Source organism: Dendrobium catenatum, unplaced genomic scaffold (genome assembly GCF_001605985.2).
Source record: "Dendrobium catenatum unplaced genomic scaffold, ASM160598v2 original_scaffold_245022, whole genome shotgun sequence".
NCBI lineage: Eukaryota > Viridiplantae > Streptophyta > Magnoliopsida > Asparagales > Orchidaceae > Dendrobium > Dendrobium catenatum.
In genome coordinates, this window is record NW_021563428.1 from 52,045 (window position 1) to 73,333 (window position 21,289).

Here is a 21,289-nt window from a genome sequence, read left to right on the forward strand (position 1 = left end):
CGGCTATCCCCCGGTAGACCGCCGGTTGAGTTACCGGCGGTTACCGACGGTAAAACGGCGTAGGAAACAAATTCCGACGGCCTTTTACCGGCGGTTTATTTTTGCGGCGGTTTTCCGGCGGCCAATACCGCCGGTGACCACCGGAATTTTAACCGTCGGTTTGCCGGCGGTTAGGCCGCCGGTATTTAAACCGCCGGTAAGCCGCCGGTCACATTACCGACGGTTTTCCGGCGGTTAAACCTGGCGTCGTCTGGTTCATTAGACCGCCGGACGGCGCCGTTAGACCGCCGGTAACTTACCGGCGGTTGACGGCGGTTATAGCCGTCGGTATTACCGACGGTTTAAACCGTCGTGCGTCCATCGTAGAACCGCCGGTGACCGTCGGTAAGCCGCCGGTATTCACCGGCGGTTTAATAATAACACCGGCGGCTATATCTTACCCGTCCGGTATCGTAGTTTCCGGCGGCCAAACCGCCGGTTAGCCGCCGGAAACCTGTAGCACCTGAAAAAAAAAATTGACAGCATCCCCTCTATTTGAGGGAGGTTCACCCTAAAGTCTAAACCTGCAGAAAAAGCATATATATGTTGGGCAACACGCCGCTATATTCATCACAACCAGAAAATACAAAATTCATCACAACATTACAATCACAAATTCACAAAATAGTTCATGATAATGCTACAATCACCAGTTCAGAAGTTTACAAGTTCTAATTAATACATTCATCAAACATAATAAACATCTAATCATCATCGGTATCCTCACTGTCTGCAGATGGCTGCTCCTGTTGGTCCTTCTTCCTTTGTTTTCCAGCTCTGTAGGATTGCAACTCTGCTTGCATTTCATTCTGAGCCTTCCTCATTTCTTCAATCTCTCTAGCTTGAACCCTTTTCATCTCTTCAATCTCTCTAGTAAGTGCTGCAACCCTCTCACTTACAGATTCTTCAGCTCCACTTGGATCATGGAATGCAGAGGTGTATGAACTGCCCTCAATAGCAAAAGCTTGTGAACCCATGCCATATACCCTCCCCCTCTGTCTTCCACCAACAACTTCTGACCATGTCTGATACTCAGAAGTATGGGCCGATCCAGAAGATGATCCCTCGCCAGTGGACTGCCTACTTTCTCTAACTCGTAAGAAATCATCCTGCAAGTTACAAATAGTTTTATTAAAATAAATTTTTATTCTAAAAATCCAAAAAATTTTACTCACATGAGCCTTCTTAGATTTCTCATCAACCCACTTCTGGTCAGCTTGATGTTGATGAGTTCTTGTATGCAGCTCCAATGGTGTTGGCTCCCGACCCAGGTGCGCTTTCTGAAAATTTGATGCTTAGTTATACTAACATAAATATATGTAATAAACCAATTCAAAACACTTACCAGTCGCCGCCTATGTTCTGTATGAGGTACAGATCCACCAGTATGAAGAGAGCTTCCTAAACCGCCGCAGTCAGAGGCTCTGTTCTGTTTATTCTGCTCTCTCATTTTTATAAACTCCGGGGTAGCCCAAGCACTACTCAAATCTGCCCAAACGCCCTCTCCAATCCAATTAGGCCTCTGCCCGGACTTTCTAATGTCCGTGAACATGTCTCTGAGACGGGTCGCTCCTCTCCTCTCAAAATTAGATCTGATCCTCGTGCTGTACTCAGGCAACCACCTAAATTCTTTCTGTACAAATTTAGGCAATATCAAAAAGATTAGTACAAATTAAATCATATATTTGAAATCATACAAAAAAAAATATACCTGAAATTCTCCAAACCACATATCTCTAACAGGCTTTGGGATCTTCTTCCAGGATAAGTAAGGAGCATCATACTTATTCTTTATTATATCCCGGATCATATGTATAGGTGGCCTTGAAGGATTGAAGCTGCAAGTGACTTTGTTTATCAATAACATGTAATATATCAAAATAAAAACAACTGAATAACTTAAATTGAACTTACTTATCGCCGTCAGGCTCGATGTATTGACGCTTATCTGTTGCTGTTGCAGGATCGGTAGCGCCAACCTCTGGTGGTCGTGATGGTCCACCCTGTTCATGCTGCACCGGATAGGGGTAGTAATATGGGTAAGGGTAAGGAGGGTGAGGACCAGTGGATGGACCAGCAGCCTGTGATGATGGTGGGGGGTAATATGGATAGAATGGAGAAGCATGTGTCTGATCTGGAGAGGGGAAGCGAGGACTCGTCGAGCTGGGAGGGAAGTGGCCAGGGAAGTATGGAGGTGCAACAAGAGGTGGATCTAACTGTCCCTGACCCTGCTCTGGTGAAGGCTGCTGGCTCCTGGCAGGTGGTGGCGGTGGTGGTGTAGGTAGATCTGGTGCAACTGAAGGCCCCTCACCTACCTCAGTCTGTGTGGGTACTCTGCTAGTCGTAATCTTCTTCCGGCGGAACTTTGAGGCAAATGATTTACGAGGAGGATCGTCGCCTGAAGCCATCTGCAATATTAAAACAAAAATAATTAAGAAACAGTTAATAAAACAGTTAATAAAGCAGTTAATAAAGCAGTTAATAAAACAGTTAATGAAGCAGTTAATGAAGCAGGTAATGAATTACGAGAAGCAGTTAATAAAGCAGTTAATGAAGCAGTTAATGAAGCAGTTAATGAAGCAGTTAATGAAGCAGTTAATAAAGCAGTTAATGAAGCAGTTAATGAAGCAGGTAATGAATTACGAGAAGCAGTTAATAAAGCAGTTAATGAAGCAGTTAATAAAAGACAAGGTGGCAAAATACAATATCATTTCTAAGCAGTAATAAAAATTACAAAACATTTAAATTCTACAATTCTAAATTACAGAAACTAATCAGAATCATCAAAACTATTTTCATCACTCTCAAGAGTATCTTCACTTTCATCCTGGTTCTCTTCTTCTTCTGAACTAGTTGAACTATTGACATCTTCTAACTCCATTTCAATAGTAGAGGTTGTAGTTGGCATATCCTCAATTTCAACAGGCATATAACTTGACATCTCATCCTCTTGATGTGCAGTTGCTACAATGTATTGTTGATCAATTATTCCCCGTGCTTTTGTTTTTATGACAGCTAGCCAATCTTGTTTGTCTCTGCGACCACTGGGATATTTGCTGAAATAAACTTGAATAGCTTGGCTTGCTAACACAAATGGATCAAACTTTCCGTATCTTCTACTATGTTTAACATCTACTAAACCATACACAGGATGAACCCTTGTGCCTCTATTTTGTACTGGATCATACCACTGACAGTTAAATAAGCATACAAAGTTCTCATCTTCCCCTGGGTACTCCAAGTCAAGGACCTCATTCAAAATACCATAATAATCACACTCATCTTCTTCATGAGTGTTTCCTCTAACACATACTCCACAATTTTCAGTTTTTCTTCCTTCACTCCACGATTTGGTATGAAATCTGAAACCATTCACTATATATATTGGCCAAGTTTTTACTTTTCGCATTGGACCCCATGCTAATGCTTGCAAACCTTTATCGAAACATTTGTTATCAGGATTTTGTACCTAAAAATATTTTCAAATTTTAGTAATTTTGATAATAAATAAGATTTAAATTTATAAAAAAAAATGTACTCACATATGATCTGAACCAAGTTGGAAATTCATTTGCAACAGCTTGCTCAATTTCCCTTGAATCTGTCAAGGGCAAATTGCTTACGAAATACCTGTTGACAAATAATACATAAGTATTTTAAATAAACATTACTAATTTATTATTAACATTATGTAAGAACTTACTCTAAGATTGGCTCAACTTCTTCACAGTTCAGTAGTACATACAAATTCGCTGTATTTATTTCTAAATCGTTGAGATATCTTTCAACACATTTGCCACTAGGCTTTCCTTGCCTTCTAAATACTGTTAGTGTAGCATGTGATTGTTCTTCTACATCGAAGTCCATGTTACGACCCATTTTTGTTCTTGTACTCCTTACATGTGGCTCGAAATAGTAGGAGCAAAAGTGTGTTGTTTCTTGAGATAAATATGCTTCACATATCGATCCTTCTGGTCGTGCTTTATTCTTAACATATTTCTTCAACTTGTTCAGATATCTATTAATCAAATAAAAATATGTTATCTTAACTGATTCAAAAAATTTGAGTAATTAATAATAATCTTAACACATTTACCTTTCGAAAGGATACATCCAACGATATTGTACAGGTCCACCAACTCTAGCTTCGTAAGGTAGATGGACTGGAAGATGTTCCATAGAATCAAAAAAACCCGGGGGAAATATCTTCTCTAACTTGCATAGGATGATTGGTATGTTATCCTCGTACCTCCGTAAAGCATTTTCACTTAGTTTAGATGAACATAAATCTTTGAAGAAAATGCTAAGCTCAATCAACGGATTTGATATGTAATCGGGTAACATACTGACTATGATCGGAAGAAGAACCTCCATAATTATGTGACAATCATGACTTTTGAGTCCAAATAACCTTGCAGATTTCAAGTCAACACATCGGCTTATATTTGATCCATAACCATCCGGCATTTTTAAACCTTTAAACCACTGACATATCATTCTTTTTTGCTCTAACGTGAACGAGTAAGGAGCTTTGGGCTTCATTACTTTACCGTCAGTTGTTGTTACTAACTCCAAATTTTTTCGCCGACAAAACTCTTTAATGTCCATCCTTGCTTTGACATTATCTTTACTCTTGCCTTTAACATCCATAATTGTATTAAAAATATTATCCAGAAAGTTCTTCTCAATGTGCATAACATCCAAGTTATGTCTTATCAAATTAGTTCTCCAATAAGGTAATGTCCAGAAAATACTTTTTTTAATCCAATTATGTTGAACACCATAACCCGGAAATTTAGATTCTGATAGCATTGGATAATCAATAATTGTTGGAATGTTGGAAAGTCTCTGGAGTATCTCATCACCACTTAATCTGGGTGGAGGAGGTGATCGCTCAATTCTGTTTTTAACAAATGCTTCTTTATTTCTTCGAAACTGATGATTAGCATGTAGAAACATACGATGACAATCAAACCAAGTATTTTTCCCTCCATGTTTTAATGTGAAAGCTTTACTGTTCTCCATGCAGTAAGGACATGCTAATTTCCCTGCTGTGCTCCAACCAGACAACATACCATAAGCTGGAAAATCACCGATAGTCCACAGCAAAGCAGCTCGAAGGAGAAAATTTTGTTTTATTGATATGTCATATGTGAGCACTCCTTCTTCCCATAATAATTTGAGGTCATCAATTAATGGTTGCAAATAGATATCAATCTTTGCCTTCGGATTATGTGGTCCAGGTATAATCAGAGTTAAGAACATGAACGGAGTAGTCATACACATCTCTGGTGGCAGGTTGTATGGTGTTAATATAACTGGCCAACAAGAATACGGTGTAGCTGTTTGACTATAAGGAGTAAAACCATCAGTATATAATCCCAATCTTATGTTGCGGGGTTCAGCAGCAAATGAAGGATGCACTCGATCAAAATGTTTCCACGCTTCAGCATCTGATGGATGAGAAATAACATCACTTTTTGCTATTTTCTTCTTATGCCATCTCATATGGCCTGCTGAACTCATTGATGCATAGAGCCGCTGAAGTCTTGGAATGATTGGTAAATAAAACAAACGGGAATATGGCACATCTTTCTTTGGACGACGTTGTTTTCCCGAGTTTTGCTTAAACCGAGGAGCATTGCAGGTGCGACAAATAACTTTTGTTGCATCATCCTTATAGTATAACATACATCCATTGATACAACAATCAATATTTGTAGCAGTGAGACCCAGCTTGGATACTAATTTCTTTGTTCGGTACAAGTCTGAGGGAATTATATTGTCAGCCGGATTAGTTTCCTTCATAAGACCAATAACGTCATTAAAACACTCACGGGGAATATTATACTCAGTTTTAATACTTAGCATCCTCACTGCAATGGATAATTCTGAATGTGTACTGCAACCTTCCCAAATTGGCTTTTGAGCTGAATGTAATAACTCAAAGAATTTTTGTGTCTCTGCATTTGGTTGCTCTTCCACATTAGACCTTAAATTATGACCTGCTGCATCAAAAATAAGGTCTTCATAGGGTCTACTCATTTGATCTTCATCAAATGTTTCATAAGCTGTAGATGAAGCAGCATGAGCATCTCTATGTGGCTCGTACTCGCCATGTGATGTCCAAATCCAATAGTTTGGAAGAAATCCCCTACGATATAAATCAAGCTTCACATCATCTGGCTTGAGGAATGCTAGATTTTTATGTTTCGAACATGGACATCTAAACATTTTATCAAACTGAAAGGAAGGCAGTTGAGATGCAACTTGAATGAAAGTTTCAACTCCCTCTATAAATTCAACTGTCAATCCTTTTCGACCCGGCAACAATCTGTTATACATCCAATATCTCTCTTCTTGGATAGTCATTTGGACGTTGAAGCAAACGTCACCCTACATAGTTAGGAAAACATTTATTAGAATACACGCATGTGCAACGTGTTATAAGAACGCATCTCCTTGTCCTAAACTTGGCTAAATATGCACAAGTCTCTATACTCAAACTCATTGTATAATTAGAACTTTGTTTTCGTCATTAATAACAGTTCCTATTGATATGGTAATTAAGATTTGTGCCATAAACATAACATGCATAACATGTATTAGTGTGTTGTGATTATTTCTTCCAAGTTAAAAGTTTGGACAACCACATGATGATTTAGGATTTAGCAACAACAACAAGAAGCCTTTATCCCACTATGTTGGGTCGGATATATGAATCCTTTTCCTTCATTGTGTCTTGTTAGAGGTTTAATTCTCATTTAAATCTAATAAAGGAAGGTCATTTATAATGTTTTTAATCAAGTCTTTTAAGGTCTACCTCTATCTTTCTTAACATAAGTCAAATCTAATACATCTACTCTCCTAACCGGATCATCAGAAGGCCTCCATTTTTTGTGACAAACCATGTAAACTGACTCTCTAATCTTATCTTCCATTGGAGCTACTCTAATATTTTCATGTATATGCTCATTTCATATCCTGTCTCTAAAAGTAAAGCCACTCATCCATTTGAGCATCCTCATCTTTGCAATATTTTACTTAATATTAAGCTTCTCTTTTAGTAGTCAACATTTTGCACCATAAAGTGTTGCAAGTCTAAACATCATCTAATTGAATTTTCCCTTTAAATTTGAGCGAGATTTTTTTATCACACAACATATCTGAGTGTTTACAATTTAGCCTTTGGTTTTCAATATTTCCTATATTTCCTATAATATTGATGTGTGCAAGAAAGAAAAAAATATCACCTAAACATTACCCTAGTCTTGTTTGCTCTCGGAAGCTTATGTGATCATGGTTAATGCTCTCACCTAAACGGCGGTTTGTGCCATCGGTAAAAAATTACTTATCAATAACGGCCAACACCGTCGGTAAACCGCCGGTCCATATTGTTGTCCGACGGTTTAGCGACGGTTATATAACCGCCGTTAGTACCGGTGGCACAATAAGGGATAGGCACCGGTAAGCCGCCGTTAAACGCCGGCGGCTAAACCGCCGCCCAAACCGTCGGTAAAACCGACAGCCTATAAACCGCCAGTTATGGCAGCCGGTAAGAGCTGTTTTTCCTGTAGTGGCCAAAGCAATAAGAGATTTCCCATTATGGTGATACAGAGTTTCCAAATAATCCCTCTCAGATTCATGATCAAGAGGAACCTAATAAATCAGCAGAATAAGTTCATCATTGAAAAACTGTTGTAGAAACTCCACATTCCAGCTGCAATTTGGCATAATGAAATGATTCAGATTTATGTTCTCTAGCCCCACACAATCCAAGAGCCAAATATCCTTCATTACATTGATTTTCTTCCCATCAACAACTCTCCATCTAACAATAAGTTTTAGTGACTTCCCACCTTCTAACAAAATATGCCATGTCATAGAAGCTCCAATTTTCCTTTCTCCACTCAAGATATTATCAGCATATTTAGTAATAATATTCTTATGTAACAAATTCCCTGGATATTGGATACATCTCCATGCTAACCTTGATATAAGAGGCCCCATGCGATGAACATTAGAATGTAATCCCAAACCACTATCTGATTTTGGTTTGCATAATTCATCCCCATCCCAGGTAACATAGTGTAATCCCTTTCAACCAATGCCTTTGTGCCAAATGAACTCTTTGCAAAATTGATCAACTTGATATAATACTTTCTTTGGAACCAAAGAGTGAGTTGATTAGAAGCTTGGAATGAATAAAAGAGATGATTTAACAAGGGTGATCTTACCAGCCATAGATAAATGCATGCTACCCCAAGCATCAAGTCTTTTCAATATGTGGTCGATCATAAATTGAAAATCATGTCTTCTTAATCTTCTTAAAGCTACTTTAAACACCCAAATAAAGTAGCTCCTTAACCGCCTTAAAACCCAACTTCTTATTTATTTGATTCTTCATTGGATGCTTCACAGCCTTGCCAAATAAAATCAGAGATTTTGAATCATTCACTCGCTGCCCTGGACATCTATAGAAATCTTCCACAATGGCCTTTAACTCTTGAGATGATTTTGAGGATGCTTGGGCAAAAACTAACACATCATCCATGTACAGTAGATGTGTAATTTTATGAGCTTTGGGTGTAACCTGAACTCTCAATTGCAGCCCTCTTTGATTAATTGCAAGAGATAAAAGCTGGGAACACATGATGAATAAGTAAGGCGATAATGGGCAACCTTGGCAAAATCCACTCTCATGATTAGCTTACAAAAAGGTAAAGGAAATCCATAAACTTTTAGCACTTGATACAATGTTGGCCAACCCATGCTATCAAAAGCTTGTTCCATGTTTAATTTGACCACCATAAACCCCTTCTTATCCTTTGAGGTCCTAAATTTGTTGAAGATCTCTTGATCAAGTAGACAATGCTCATACATTGATCTACCCGGGATAAAAGCAACTTGCTCTTTCGAAATGATCTTGGAGATACAAATTTTAATTCTATTAACCAACATAGTTGTGACCAACTTATAAGTGGTTTGACATAGGCTAATAGGTCTGAAATTTGATGGAATTGTAGGATACTTTACCTTTGGGATTAACACAATCAAGATGTCTTTCCATTCATCCTTCATGGAACCCGTTTTAAATAAACTGTCAACAACTTTCCAAGTTGATTCTCTCACAATGCTCCAAAAGAATTGAAAAAATGAAGGTGTGATCCCATCCAACCTAGAATATCTATTCCTACCTTATTGAAAAACTACAGTTTTTAATTCTTTCTGAGTGAAATATCCATTTAGAAACTCTACATCCATTGAATTAAGTTTCTAGTTCTCAGGAAAAATAGGCCAACCCATTAGGATGCAAGTTCTTGATCTCCATTTATTTTCAAAGAATTTGTAGAAAACAGATAAAATATGCTCAAATTTGTCCACCAAGACATCCTCTTAATCTCTAATTTGTTTTATAAGATTCCCATTCCTTTTAGCTGAAGCAAACTTGTGAAAGAAATTTGAATTAACATCACCTTCTTCATGCCATCTCACATTAGCTCTTTGGTTCCACCAAGTTGATAATCTTCCTAAAGTTACATTGAGATCATGCACTTTGATTATGAGTAAGTTAAGCCCCTCCACCATCAAGCCAGTTTCTGAAGCTTCTTCCAACTGCAAATCCAATATCTCTTTCTTTAAGTGATCTTTCAACAAATTTAAACTATTACATTTGTTCTTGCTCCAGAAGAATAAGGACCTCAAAGATCTTCTTAGCTTTCTTTACAAAACATCCATAACATTACCATGATTAGATTTTCTCCAAGAATTTGAAACAATGCTCTTGGCTGCCTGATAGGACTTCCAAGTCTCCTCAAATCTAATAAATCGAGAGTTGTACTGTGTCTCCAACACCTTGAAAACAATTGGGCAATGATCAGATGCTACCCTTGCTAAATGTATAACATATGCCAAAGGAACTTTTTGTAGAGCTGCTGCATTCAACAAGCACCTGTCTAGTCTTTCCCATATTCTCATAGCACCTTCCTTATTATTGCACCAAGTGTATCTAGGTCCAATAGTAACTTTAACTGATTTCTGAATGCATTTAGCTTCCATGACTTCATCAAATTCTAAATCTTGATTCTCCTCTTCTAGAATGCTGAATTTATTTTTCAAACACACTTCAGAACAGTTGGGACTTTGCATCAAATCCTCTGAGCACTTCTCAACAATAGGACTTGTAATTGGAATATTACCTTCAACATTATTGTCCTTTGATGAATTTTCAATGATTTCACCATCTTCAATACTAGATTGCTTATGGGAAACATGATCCTTAACTTGATTACCATTATTTGGATTCGATTGAATCAAAGCACCTTCAACCTTCTTGAAATTTTTAAATTTATTATTTCTGAATTTAACATGTATCCAGGGTCCATATTCATCATGCTCAATAGTGTTGTCTTTCTCATGGATCTCCCCAACTCTTCTTTCAATAGAAACAACATCAACTATTTTTGTAGGAAGACTATTATTGAGAGGACACATATTCTTCAAATGGTCAATTTTACCGCAATGATAATAAAGAGAAGAAATCTTTTCATACTCAACTTTCAGAAAAGATCTATTGGTAATTTTTTGTCTAATTCAATTTGAACACATACTCGGGCATACTCTCTCTTTCCCCATTTAAATGAATTTCCATCAAGATACAAAGGTACTCCAATCATAGATGCAATTCTCAAAATATTATGTTCGTCCCAACAATGCAGCGGTAGAGAAGACATACGAATCCATACCGGTGCGGTGAGGCCTTTAAGTGATTCAGGGGAGAATGAAGGGGACCATTTTTCCATGCCAATAATATTTCCTCCAATAAACTAAGGGCCACCACCTAAGACTACTTCCAAACTTAGACCATTGCCTCTGAAGTTCCATACTATAAACTGGAAAAAAAAATATTATCACCCAGAACTTTAATAACCAGTGAATTCTTCAAAACTTAGGAATTGGCATTTTCAAAATTGGAATTTATTACAACTGCTACTCCATCCTCAGTAATAGGAGTAGAATTCACATTATAATTTAGCTTAATGTATTGAGTCTTCTTCTAAGCATTCAGTAAATTTCCTTTAGGACCACTGAAAACATCATTCACAAGTTGATCATAGCAATTATTAAAATCATTCTCAAATATGATTGGTGTATTTACCTTAGCCGGTAAGTCTGTGTTATCGCCAGCAGGTCGCTTGTCATCAGAGTAAGAAACCTCATTCAAGAAAATTGCAGTTATCCCTTTCCTGTGGTCAGGGATTGCATTTGAATAACCAAATTTGTTACATAAATTTCATATATGATGAAGAAGCTTCACAATAATTTGATTTTTAATGAGAATCAACAATAGACTTCAAAAGCCGAGGAGTAATACACGCAGACCTATTCAAAATACCTTTACCCTTTCCTTCCACAAAATCAATCTTCTTCAGGGGAGAATAACTAACCTCCTTAATAACCAAATGCTCTGCAGTCAACCTCATATGTGCATCATTTGCATCTAGTTCCCGATTCATACTGTGACGATGGCCATCTTCTTTAACACGTCCACTTAATCCACTAGTTTTACGTTCAGCTGCAAGTGCACCAATTGATGGATTGCGGCTATCCACCACCATCGCCTAATGCGTGGTGATGAAGGTGGCAAAAAATTGGGAAATAGAAAATTTCAAAATAGGGTAGTTTCTCTCTCTAATCGTAGAAAATTTGTTTCATCCTAAAAATATTTAGAAAGTGAATATTCAACCAACATGGCTCTAGCAGTTTCTACCAAAGTTTTATTCTTTCTTTCAATAACCCTATTATATCGAGCAATTTTAGGAATCAAAAGTTGTGATTTCTCCCTTTCTCTTTATAGGAAACATCAAAATTTTAATTATCAAGTTCTCCTCCATGGTTTATATGAATTGCAAAGATTTCACAATCTAGCTTCCTCTGAATCCACGTATAAAAATTTATAAACTCATCAAATGATTCACTCTTATGTCATAAGAATCTAATCCAAGTCAATCTTGAATAATTATTAATAATTATATACCCAAATACTTTTCCTCCTAGGCTTATAGTGTTAAGAGGTGCAAAAAAATCCATGTAAAGGACTTCTAATGATTTGCTAGTACTAAGATCTTTAATTGAATGAAAGGACTTTACTTATTTTCCTAATTAAGATGCATCATCAAGTGATCCCTAGTAAAGTCTAGTTTGGGTATTTCTCTAACAAATTCCTTCTAGATAATCTTCCTAAGATTTTTCATGCTTGCATGATAATGTTTTCTATGTCATAACAAGGATTCATCAATAATAATTTTTAGACAAAAAATATTAGAAGATTTAACATAATTTAAATCAAGCATGTAAACATTATTTACACCATCTCCATACAACACATCAATTCTATTTTAGCTTATAATGTGTTACCAATCATAACTTAACTTACCACTGTCCTAGTGGAGTTATCTTCAAGTGTCACTTTTCCTCCAGTCTTGGCCTCCAATAAAAAAAAATTTGCATCTCCAGTCATATATATTGAACATCTACTATTTAGGTACCAAATACTCTCAAGAGGGCTTGAATGAGAGCATTTCTATAAAATTATCAAATATTAGACTTGAGAACTCAAATAAATTTGAGTTCACCTCTTGGCAATGATATTCTAGAAGCATGTTTGATATGCTGTGATTGATGCACCTTAGGTGTCCACACTAAATATGTTCTATTATGAATAGTGCAGGTGTAGGAAATATACCCCACATTCCACATGAAAAATATTTAACACCAGGATGATGATTTATAAATTTATATCAGTTATAATATCTTTTCATAGGTTTTAAAATTATATGCTTTTGCTCAAGATTGTAAAATTATTCTAATGATTTTAATTTTATTTGAAGATATGAGTTTTCACTTTCCAAAATTAAATTTTCAAATTTCAAAATCATGTTCCCTTTTATCTGATCAACCATAAATACCTTAAAATCATTTTTTAAGCTCATTACAAGATATTTTTAATAAATCATACTTCTTATTCAAACAATCAAAATAATATAGCAAAGCCTTCTGAATGCTATTTATTTTTACATTATCATTCCTCAAGTTTTTATTTTCTTTTTGTAGATTCAGATACTCAATATTATGGTTAGCATGTAATTTTTTGAGTTTACTTTATGCATTATACACTTTCTCAAAAAATTTAAATAATTCATCATAAGATAGGGCACATACCTGTTGGAAGACTATGACACCCCAGAGGGGGGGGGGCCCCGCCGGGGGGGGGGGGGGGGGGGGGGGGTGAATTGGGGTTCTTAAAATTTTATTTAATAGAAGAAAATTAAACTATTTTTAAAGAAATTTTGAAAAGAGTAAGTAATCACACAATATTTCTTATGAAAAAAATAGAGAAAAATAAATGCAAGAAATGAAAATAAGAGGCATAATATTTTTATGTGGTTCGGCTCAGATTCCAATCCAACATACATCCATGCTAGCCAACTCTTGGGCTATAATTCACTAATCCAAGGTTTTCTTGGTAAACCTCACTTCTTTAAATCAAAGAAGTTCTTTACAACCTAAGTACTCTCCTACACGGGCGAGTACAACCCAATCTAATTATAATTAAAACTTCACTAAGCCAAATGGCTTAGATAAAAAAAATTAAAATTACAATTTGATGTAAATAAAACAACCCCAAATTATCTTGCAATAAAATATTCACAATATTTAAGATGATATTACAAATTAATTTTAATCATCTCACTACTTGCAAATGAAATATTAAATTTGCTCACTTTAAGATAGATTTATATTTTATTTAAAATAAGAAATAATATTTGAAATAAAAATATATTATTATTGATTTAAACTTTAACTCTTCAAATAAAATAAAATGAATTAGATTATAGATGTAATTAGGAGAGTTAATATTTGACATGACACAAGAACCCATCCCGGACCCGACCCAAAAAATCTGGGTTGGACCCGACCCGATTTCAAAAGGGGTCGGGTTCATGATCCAGAAATCAACCCGTTTGAAAAATAGGTCGGGTTCGGGTTGACACAACGGGTTGCCGAGTCAACCCGCGAACCCGTTTTAACATAACCCACAGACCTGCCTGCCCCACTGTCATGCGACCATGCCCCGCTGCCGCACAAAAAATGGCACGACCATGCCCCTTTGCCACGCGACCCTACCCTGCTTCCACACGACCCCACGTAACCCCGCTGCTGCCTGCGACCCGGCCCCGTGCACTCGCCCAGCGACAATACCCCCCGGGACCTCGTGCGGCCCGGCTCCACTGCTATCGCACGACCTCGCGATGCGACCTCGTGCGACCACACCGCTACTGCGGGACCCCGCGACCTCTCCGTGTGCGACCTCACACCACCGCCCTGCACGACCGCTCTACGTGCGACCCTGCCCTGCTTCCACGCGACCCCACGTAACTCCGCTGCTGCCTGCGACCCGGCCCTGTGCACTCGCCCAGCGACAATACCCCCCGAAGAAGCGCGCGAAAGGGAGAACCTTCACAGCCAACAAGCTCCCGTTGTTGCTTCCGATCAAAATATCGTAACTTCCGACCCGACAGGAAGGGAAAGTCGTCGAAGGAGCGAAGTCGAACAGCCACGAAGGAGCCAAAGTAGCAACGCGCGCAATCTCTACACCTACTGTGAAGCAACGAAGCCGAACAACAACGACGAAAAGAAAAGATTAAAGGCAAACCCTAGATGCCTCAAAGTTATTATTAATTAACTTAATTAATATAATTTACATAATTAATTAATTAATTAATAGTATAATCAGTGCATAAATTAATTATCTAATTTAACATAATTGAATAATTAGTAATTAAATATTAATATAATTAGCTTAAGTAATATAACTTTTTTTTTAGCTTAAGTAATATAACTTATATATATATATATATATATATTAATAAATAGATGTGAAGCAAGTTAGTTTAAAATAAATACATAATAAAAGTTTTACCATATAAGCTTATTACCTTTAATTTCCCTAATTAGATAATTTTTCATATTTGATCATAATTATGCAATCAATGAAGGTTATAAAATTTATTTGATGAAGAAATCTTATAGATTTCTATATCAAGATTAATATATAATTCGTCAATATTTAGATTTTGAGAAAATCAATAAAAGTTTTACCATATAAGCTTATTACCTTTAATTTCCCTAATTAGATAATTTTTCATATTTGATCATAATTATGCAATCAATGAAGGTTATAAAATTTATTTGATGAAGAAATCTTATAGATTTCTATATCAAGATTAATATATAATTCGTCAATATTTAGATTTTGAGAAAATCAAATTATGCAAGTAAATATTAATGGGCCACTAACATACTCCTATGATAATATAAAGTCCAAGTTGTTCATCTTAGTCCATCTTAGTCTCAACATTTGATTGAACTTGAGTTATACAATGTAAATCCCATAAGTAATTACAATGCACATCATTACACCTAGAATACTTAGCACATAAATTGGAGCATCCAAGCATATGTTTGTTATCATCAAAATCTCTAAAATTGGTCATGAGGTAGATAATATCAACAATCTTTCCTTTTTTGATGATGACAAACTTATGTTTGGTATAGTTATAACAAAGGTGCAAAATGACCTTTCATCATAATTTTTAAGTATTAGAAAAAATATATATAATAATCAAAAAATATTTTTGAATGCTAATTTATTAAATAAAATAATTCTCCCCCTAAATATATGCATGTAAGAAGACTTATGACCAACATATATAGTTCTTCTCCCCCTTTTACAACATCAAAAAGAATAATTAAACAAATAAAAGAAATTTAAATGTTAGGATCTAACATCCCAAGCATACATCTTAACATGCAAAATCTCTCTTCAGCTAATGGTTTTGTAAAGATATCAGCTATTTGAGAATCTGTGTTTACAAAATCTATATTCACATCACCTTTATTAACATGATCTCTAATAAAATGGTGTCTAATCTCTATGGGTTTAGTTCTTGACTGTTGTATAAGATTTTTTGCTAAACGTATAGCATTTATATTATCACATTTAATGGGAATATTTTTAAGCTTAATTCCAAAATCTTCTATTTTTTGCTTTACCATAAAACTTAAACAACAGAACTACCTACGGCTATATACTCTGCTTCAATAGTGGATAAAGCAACTGAATTTTATTTTTTAGAAGACTAAGAAATAAGTGACGATCCTAAAAATTGATAGGTTCTAGATGTACTTTTCTATCAACTTTACAACCAGTATAGTGTACATCAGATTATACAACTAAATTACATATAATAAATTTTTGGGATACCATAAGCCCAACTTATGAGTTCCAATCAAATAGTGAAATATTCTCTTAACTGCTATTAAGTGTGATTCCTTAGGATTAGCTTGAAATCTTGCACATAAATATACAACAAACATAATATCAGGTCGACTAGCAGTGAGATACAAAAGCGAACCTATCATACTCCTATAAAGTTTTTGTTCTATTTTTTTTCTTTATTCATCTAAATCAAGTCTAGTTGATGGGCTTATAAGAGTTTTACTCAATTTGAATCTTTTCATATCAAACTTTTCTAATATTTCATTTATGCATTTAGTTTTACATATGAATGTGCCATACTCTAGTTATTTTACTTGAAGTCCTAAGAAAAAGGTGAGTTCTCCCATCATACTCATTTCAAATTCTTTTGATATTAATGATGAAAACTCATGCCATAAACTTTCATTTGTACTTTCAAATAATATATCATTAACATAATTTTTTATAATAATAAAATCATCTCCAATATATTTGATAAAAAGAGTTGTATCTACCTTATCTTTTTTAAAATTAAGTTCAATTAAAAAGTTATTTAACCTATCATACCAAGCACGTGGAGCATGTTTTAAACCATATAAAGCTTTCTTTAATTTATATACATGATTAGGAAAATTGATTCTTTCAAAATCTTGTGGTTGTTCTATAAAAAAACATCATGATCAATATACCCATTCAAAAATGCACTTTTGACATCCATTTGAAAAAAATTGAAGTTAAAAAAAGCAAAGGCAAGGAGTAATCTAATGGCTTCTAGTCTTGCTACAGGTGCAAAAGATTCTTCAAAGTCTATTCCTTCTATTTGTGTGTACCCTTGTGCAACTAATCTAGCTTTTTTTCTAGTAATACTTCCTGGGTCATCTAGTTTATTTTTATAAACCCATTTAGTTTCAATTATATTTTGATCATGAGGTAATGTGACTAACTCCCAAGCATCATTTCTTATAAATTGGTTAAGTTCCTCTTCCATAACAATTATCCAAAAATTATCTTGTAAAGCTTCATCTATATTTTTAGGTTCAATTTTTGATAGAAATGAAGAATGTTCAACCTCATTCCTAAGGTTTCTCCTAGTCTTAATACCTTTGGAAGGATCACCAATAATTAACTCTTTTGGATGATTTCTATTATATCTCCATTCTTTAGGTAATGAATCATCCTCTTTTTCTTCTAAATTTATTTTCTTTATATTTTCAATATCAACATCATTCAAATCCTTTCTTATTAAATCTATAAGGTTTTCATAAAAAAATATATGAACAAATTCTTCAACAATTAAAATTTTCTTATTAAAAACTCTAAAAGATTTTCAAAAAATTGAATATCCTAAAAATATACCATCATCAAACTTATTATCAAATTTATCTAAAGGATCCTTATAATTATTTAAAATAAAACACTTATATCCAAAAATATGTAAATGACTAATCTTAGGTTTCTTTTCAAAAAATATTTCGGTCTTTTTAAGAATTGGTCTTAAATAAACTCTATTTGTAACATAACATGTGGTGTTTATTGCTTCTGCCCAAAAATACTTTGGAAGTTTATATTCATCTAACATTGATCTTACTAATTCTACCAAAGTATGATTCTTTCTTTTAACTATACCATTTTGCTGAGGAGTCCTAGGAGCTGAAAAATTATGTCTAATTCCATTTTCATCACATTAATTTTCAAATTCTCCACTATGATTCTTTTGAATTCTATGAATCAAGTAACCTTGTTCTCTTTTAATATACTTAGCAAATTTTCTAAAATCATCAAATGCATTATTTTTATTAGCTAAGAATAGTACCTAAGTGTATCTTGAATAATCATCTATAATAATAAATCAATAATTTTTACCACCTAAACTAGTTGTGTTAATTGGCTCAAATAAGTCCATGTGTAATAATTTTAAAGGTCTACTTGTAGAAACTATATTTTTACTCTTGAATGAACTTTTCATATATTTACCATGAATGCATGGATCACATTTAGAATCAAAATGAAAATTAATTTTTGGTAAACCAACTACTAAATCAAGTTTAGAAATTTTATTTAAAGAGTGAATATTGGCATGACATAGCCTTCTATGCCATAACCAAGCATCGTCATTTGTAGATTTCATGCAAAATAAATTCAAATTAAAATTATTTATATTTGCTAAATCAAATAAATAAATATTTTTATGTTTATTTTCAATAAACAAAATAGATTCATTAATTCTAATAATGCAATGTGAAGTGTACAAGGAAATATTTAAACCTTTATCGCATAGTTGACTAATTGATATTAAGTTATGAATTAAACCAAAAACAAATAAGACTTTTTCTAAAGTAATAGAGTTATTATATATGGATCCAATGCCAATAATCTTTCCTTTTGCATTATTTCTATATGTGACATAACCTACATCAGTTGATTCTAATGCAGAGAATTTTGCTTTATCTCCTATCATATGTCTTGAATTTCCACTGTCAAAGTACCACATGCCTTTATTGATTTTACTTTGTAGGCATTCCTACAAAAGAAAATCAAATATTAACTTTTGGAACCCAAATTTTTTTGGGTCCACATTCTAAATGAGCAGTATGATATCTATTATGTATGGTAGTTGAAGTGCTTGTATTTTTTAGAACCCATATAAAAGATGATTGTTTAGCATTTGGTGATATATGAGCATAGAAATCAAATGAGATATGTCTTTTTTATCACAATAATTACACCAAATATTAGTGTTTGCATATGGCTTTGTATGATTTCTATATGACATATAAGAAGAAATTTTATTTGATGTTGTACTTGATGGAGATTTATAATAAACATGTGATTTAATGCATAATTGTAGACTTGCTTTTAATAGAATATTTTATCTTTCAACTTTATAAACAAGTAAACAACGATCTAATAAAGAACTATTTTTAATTTTCAAAACATCACATTCATTTTTAAATCATGAAAATGCATATCTAAACTTTTATGCTCTTTTTTGTAAAGTATTATATTTTCTTTTTATTTTTTTATATTCAATGACTAATTCATTAAAAGCTTAATCTAATTCTTCATAAGAAATATCATTACATACCTCTTGAGAATCACAATCCGATTCTCTCCAACCATAAGGCAAATGTTTACCTCTTTATATGATGAATTTGATTCATATAAATCTAGGTTGGCCTATAGTGTCTTCTTTTTCTTCTTGAAATGCTTCTTTTCTTTCTTGTTAGTCTTTGTCTCTACATCCATCTCTTTCTTCTTTGAATTAATAAGATCTGGGCAATCTTCTTTTATATGAGCAAACTTCTTGCAATGGTAACAAATAATCCCTTCTCTTGTAGGAAATTTCTTAGTTTGAAATTTATAATTTTTGGATGTATTATACCTTTAATTTTTCTTCCTCAGTAAGCTTCCAAGTCTTCTTAAAAGCATGGCCACCTCATCGCTATCTTCATTAAAGCTTGATGAACTAGGTTCATCATTATCATTAACCTGCAAGGCAATATTTTTACCTTTCTCTTTCTCTCTCTTTGAAGATCCATCAAATTTATCCCTTTGAGCTATAATCTGTTCAAGTGCTATCAAAGAATCCAAAAATTGATCAAGTGGATAAGTAGGTAAATCTTTAGCCTTACTAATTGCAGTTACTTTAGCATCCCATTCTTTGGGAAGGCATCTAAGAATCTTATAGACAAAGTCTTGATTTTTATATATTCTTCCAAGAGAATGTAGCATATTAATTATTTTCATAAATCTTGTATACATATCAAAAATAGATTAAGAAGGAGACATACAAAGTAATTCATATTCATGAATAAGTTTATTTATGTGAGCATCTCTAACTTCACTAGTACCTTCATAAGTTATAATTACTTTGTCCCAAATTTATTTTACTAAATTTAACATAGAAATTTTCATGGAATCATCTAGAAGAAGTGAACAATGCAATGTATTACATACCATAGCATTTAACTCATCTAAATCTCTCTCTAATGTAGTCCATTCATAAAAAGGTTTTTGAATTTTAATTCCATTAATTTCTTTAGTGGGTATATCATATTGGTGTGTATGTATGTGCCATATACGAGAGTCTTGCCTTCTTAAAAATGTACTAATTCTATTTTTCCAATAATCAAAAGGAACATTATCTAACAATGGAGGATGATGAGTGGATTTTCCTTCAGGAAGTAAACACTTAGGAAAACCTTGTGCCATAGTTTATAAGTGCATCTACTCTATGATGTTAAGACAAAATAAAAAGAGCCAAGGCTCTGATACTAATTGTTGGATGACTATGGCCCCAAGAGGGGGGGGGGGGGGGGGGGGGGGGGCAGTGAATTGGGGTTCTTAATTTTTTTTAAGAAGAAAATTAAAATATTTTTAAAGCAATTTTGAAAAGAGTAAGTAATCACACAATATTTCTTATGAAAAAGATAGAGAAAAATTAATGCAAATAATGAAAATAAGAGGCACAATATTTTTATGTGGTTCGGTCCAAATTCTAATATAATCTACGTCCACGCTAGCGAAATCTTGTGCTAGAATTCACTAATCCAAGGTTTGCTTGGCATACCTCACTTCTTTAAACCAAAGAAGTTCTTTACAACCTAAGTACTCTCTTAAATGGGTGAGTATAACCCAATCTAATTATAATTAAAACTTCACTAAGCCAAATGGCTTAGATTAAGAAAATGAAAATTATAATTTCATGTAAATAATACAAGACCAAATTATCTTGCAATAAAATATCCATAATATTTGAGGTGATCATACAAATTAATTTTAATCACCTCACTAATTGTAAATTTAATATTAAATTTGCTCACTTTAAGATAGATTTATATTTTGTTTAAAATAATAATAATATTTTAAATAAAAATATATTCTTACTTATTTAAACTTTAACTCTTCAAATAAAATAAAATGCATTAG

General features: G+C 34.0%; 1 protein-coding gene across 3 annotated transcripts; it reads right to left on the bottom strand.

The window, feature by feature from the left end:
- Positions 1–223: 223 nt before the first annotated feature.
- Positions 224–2,198, bottom strand: LOC110095758. Of its 3 annotated transcripts, none has more exons than XM_028692632.1 (4): positions 1,751–2,198; positions 1,385–1,672; positions 1,215–1,319; positions 224–1,148 (listed from the first exon to the last, which is right to left on the bottom strand). In XM_028692632.1, the coding sequence occupies exons 1-4, from the start codon at positions 2,162–2,164 to the stop codon at positions 744–746; spliced, it is 1,212 nt and encodes a 403-aa protein (XP_028548465.1). In that variant the 5' UTR covers positions 2,165–2,198; the 3' UTR covers positions 224–743. The 3 variants fall into 3 exon arrangements, with proteins under 3 accessions (XP_028548465.1, XP_028548464.1, XP_028548463.1); XM_028692631.1 differs by having other exon boundaries at positions 224–854; positions 888–1,319; XM_028692630.1 differs by having other exon boundaries at positions 224–1,319.
- Positions 2,199–21,289: the final 19,091 nt, after the last annotated feature.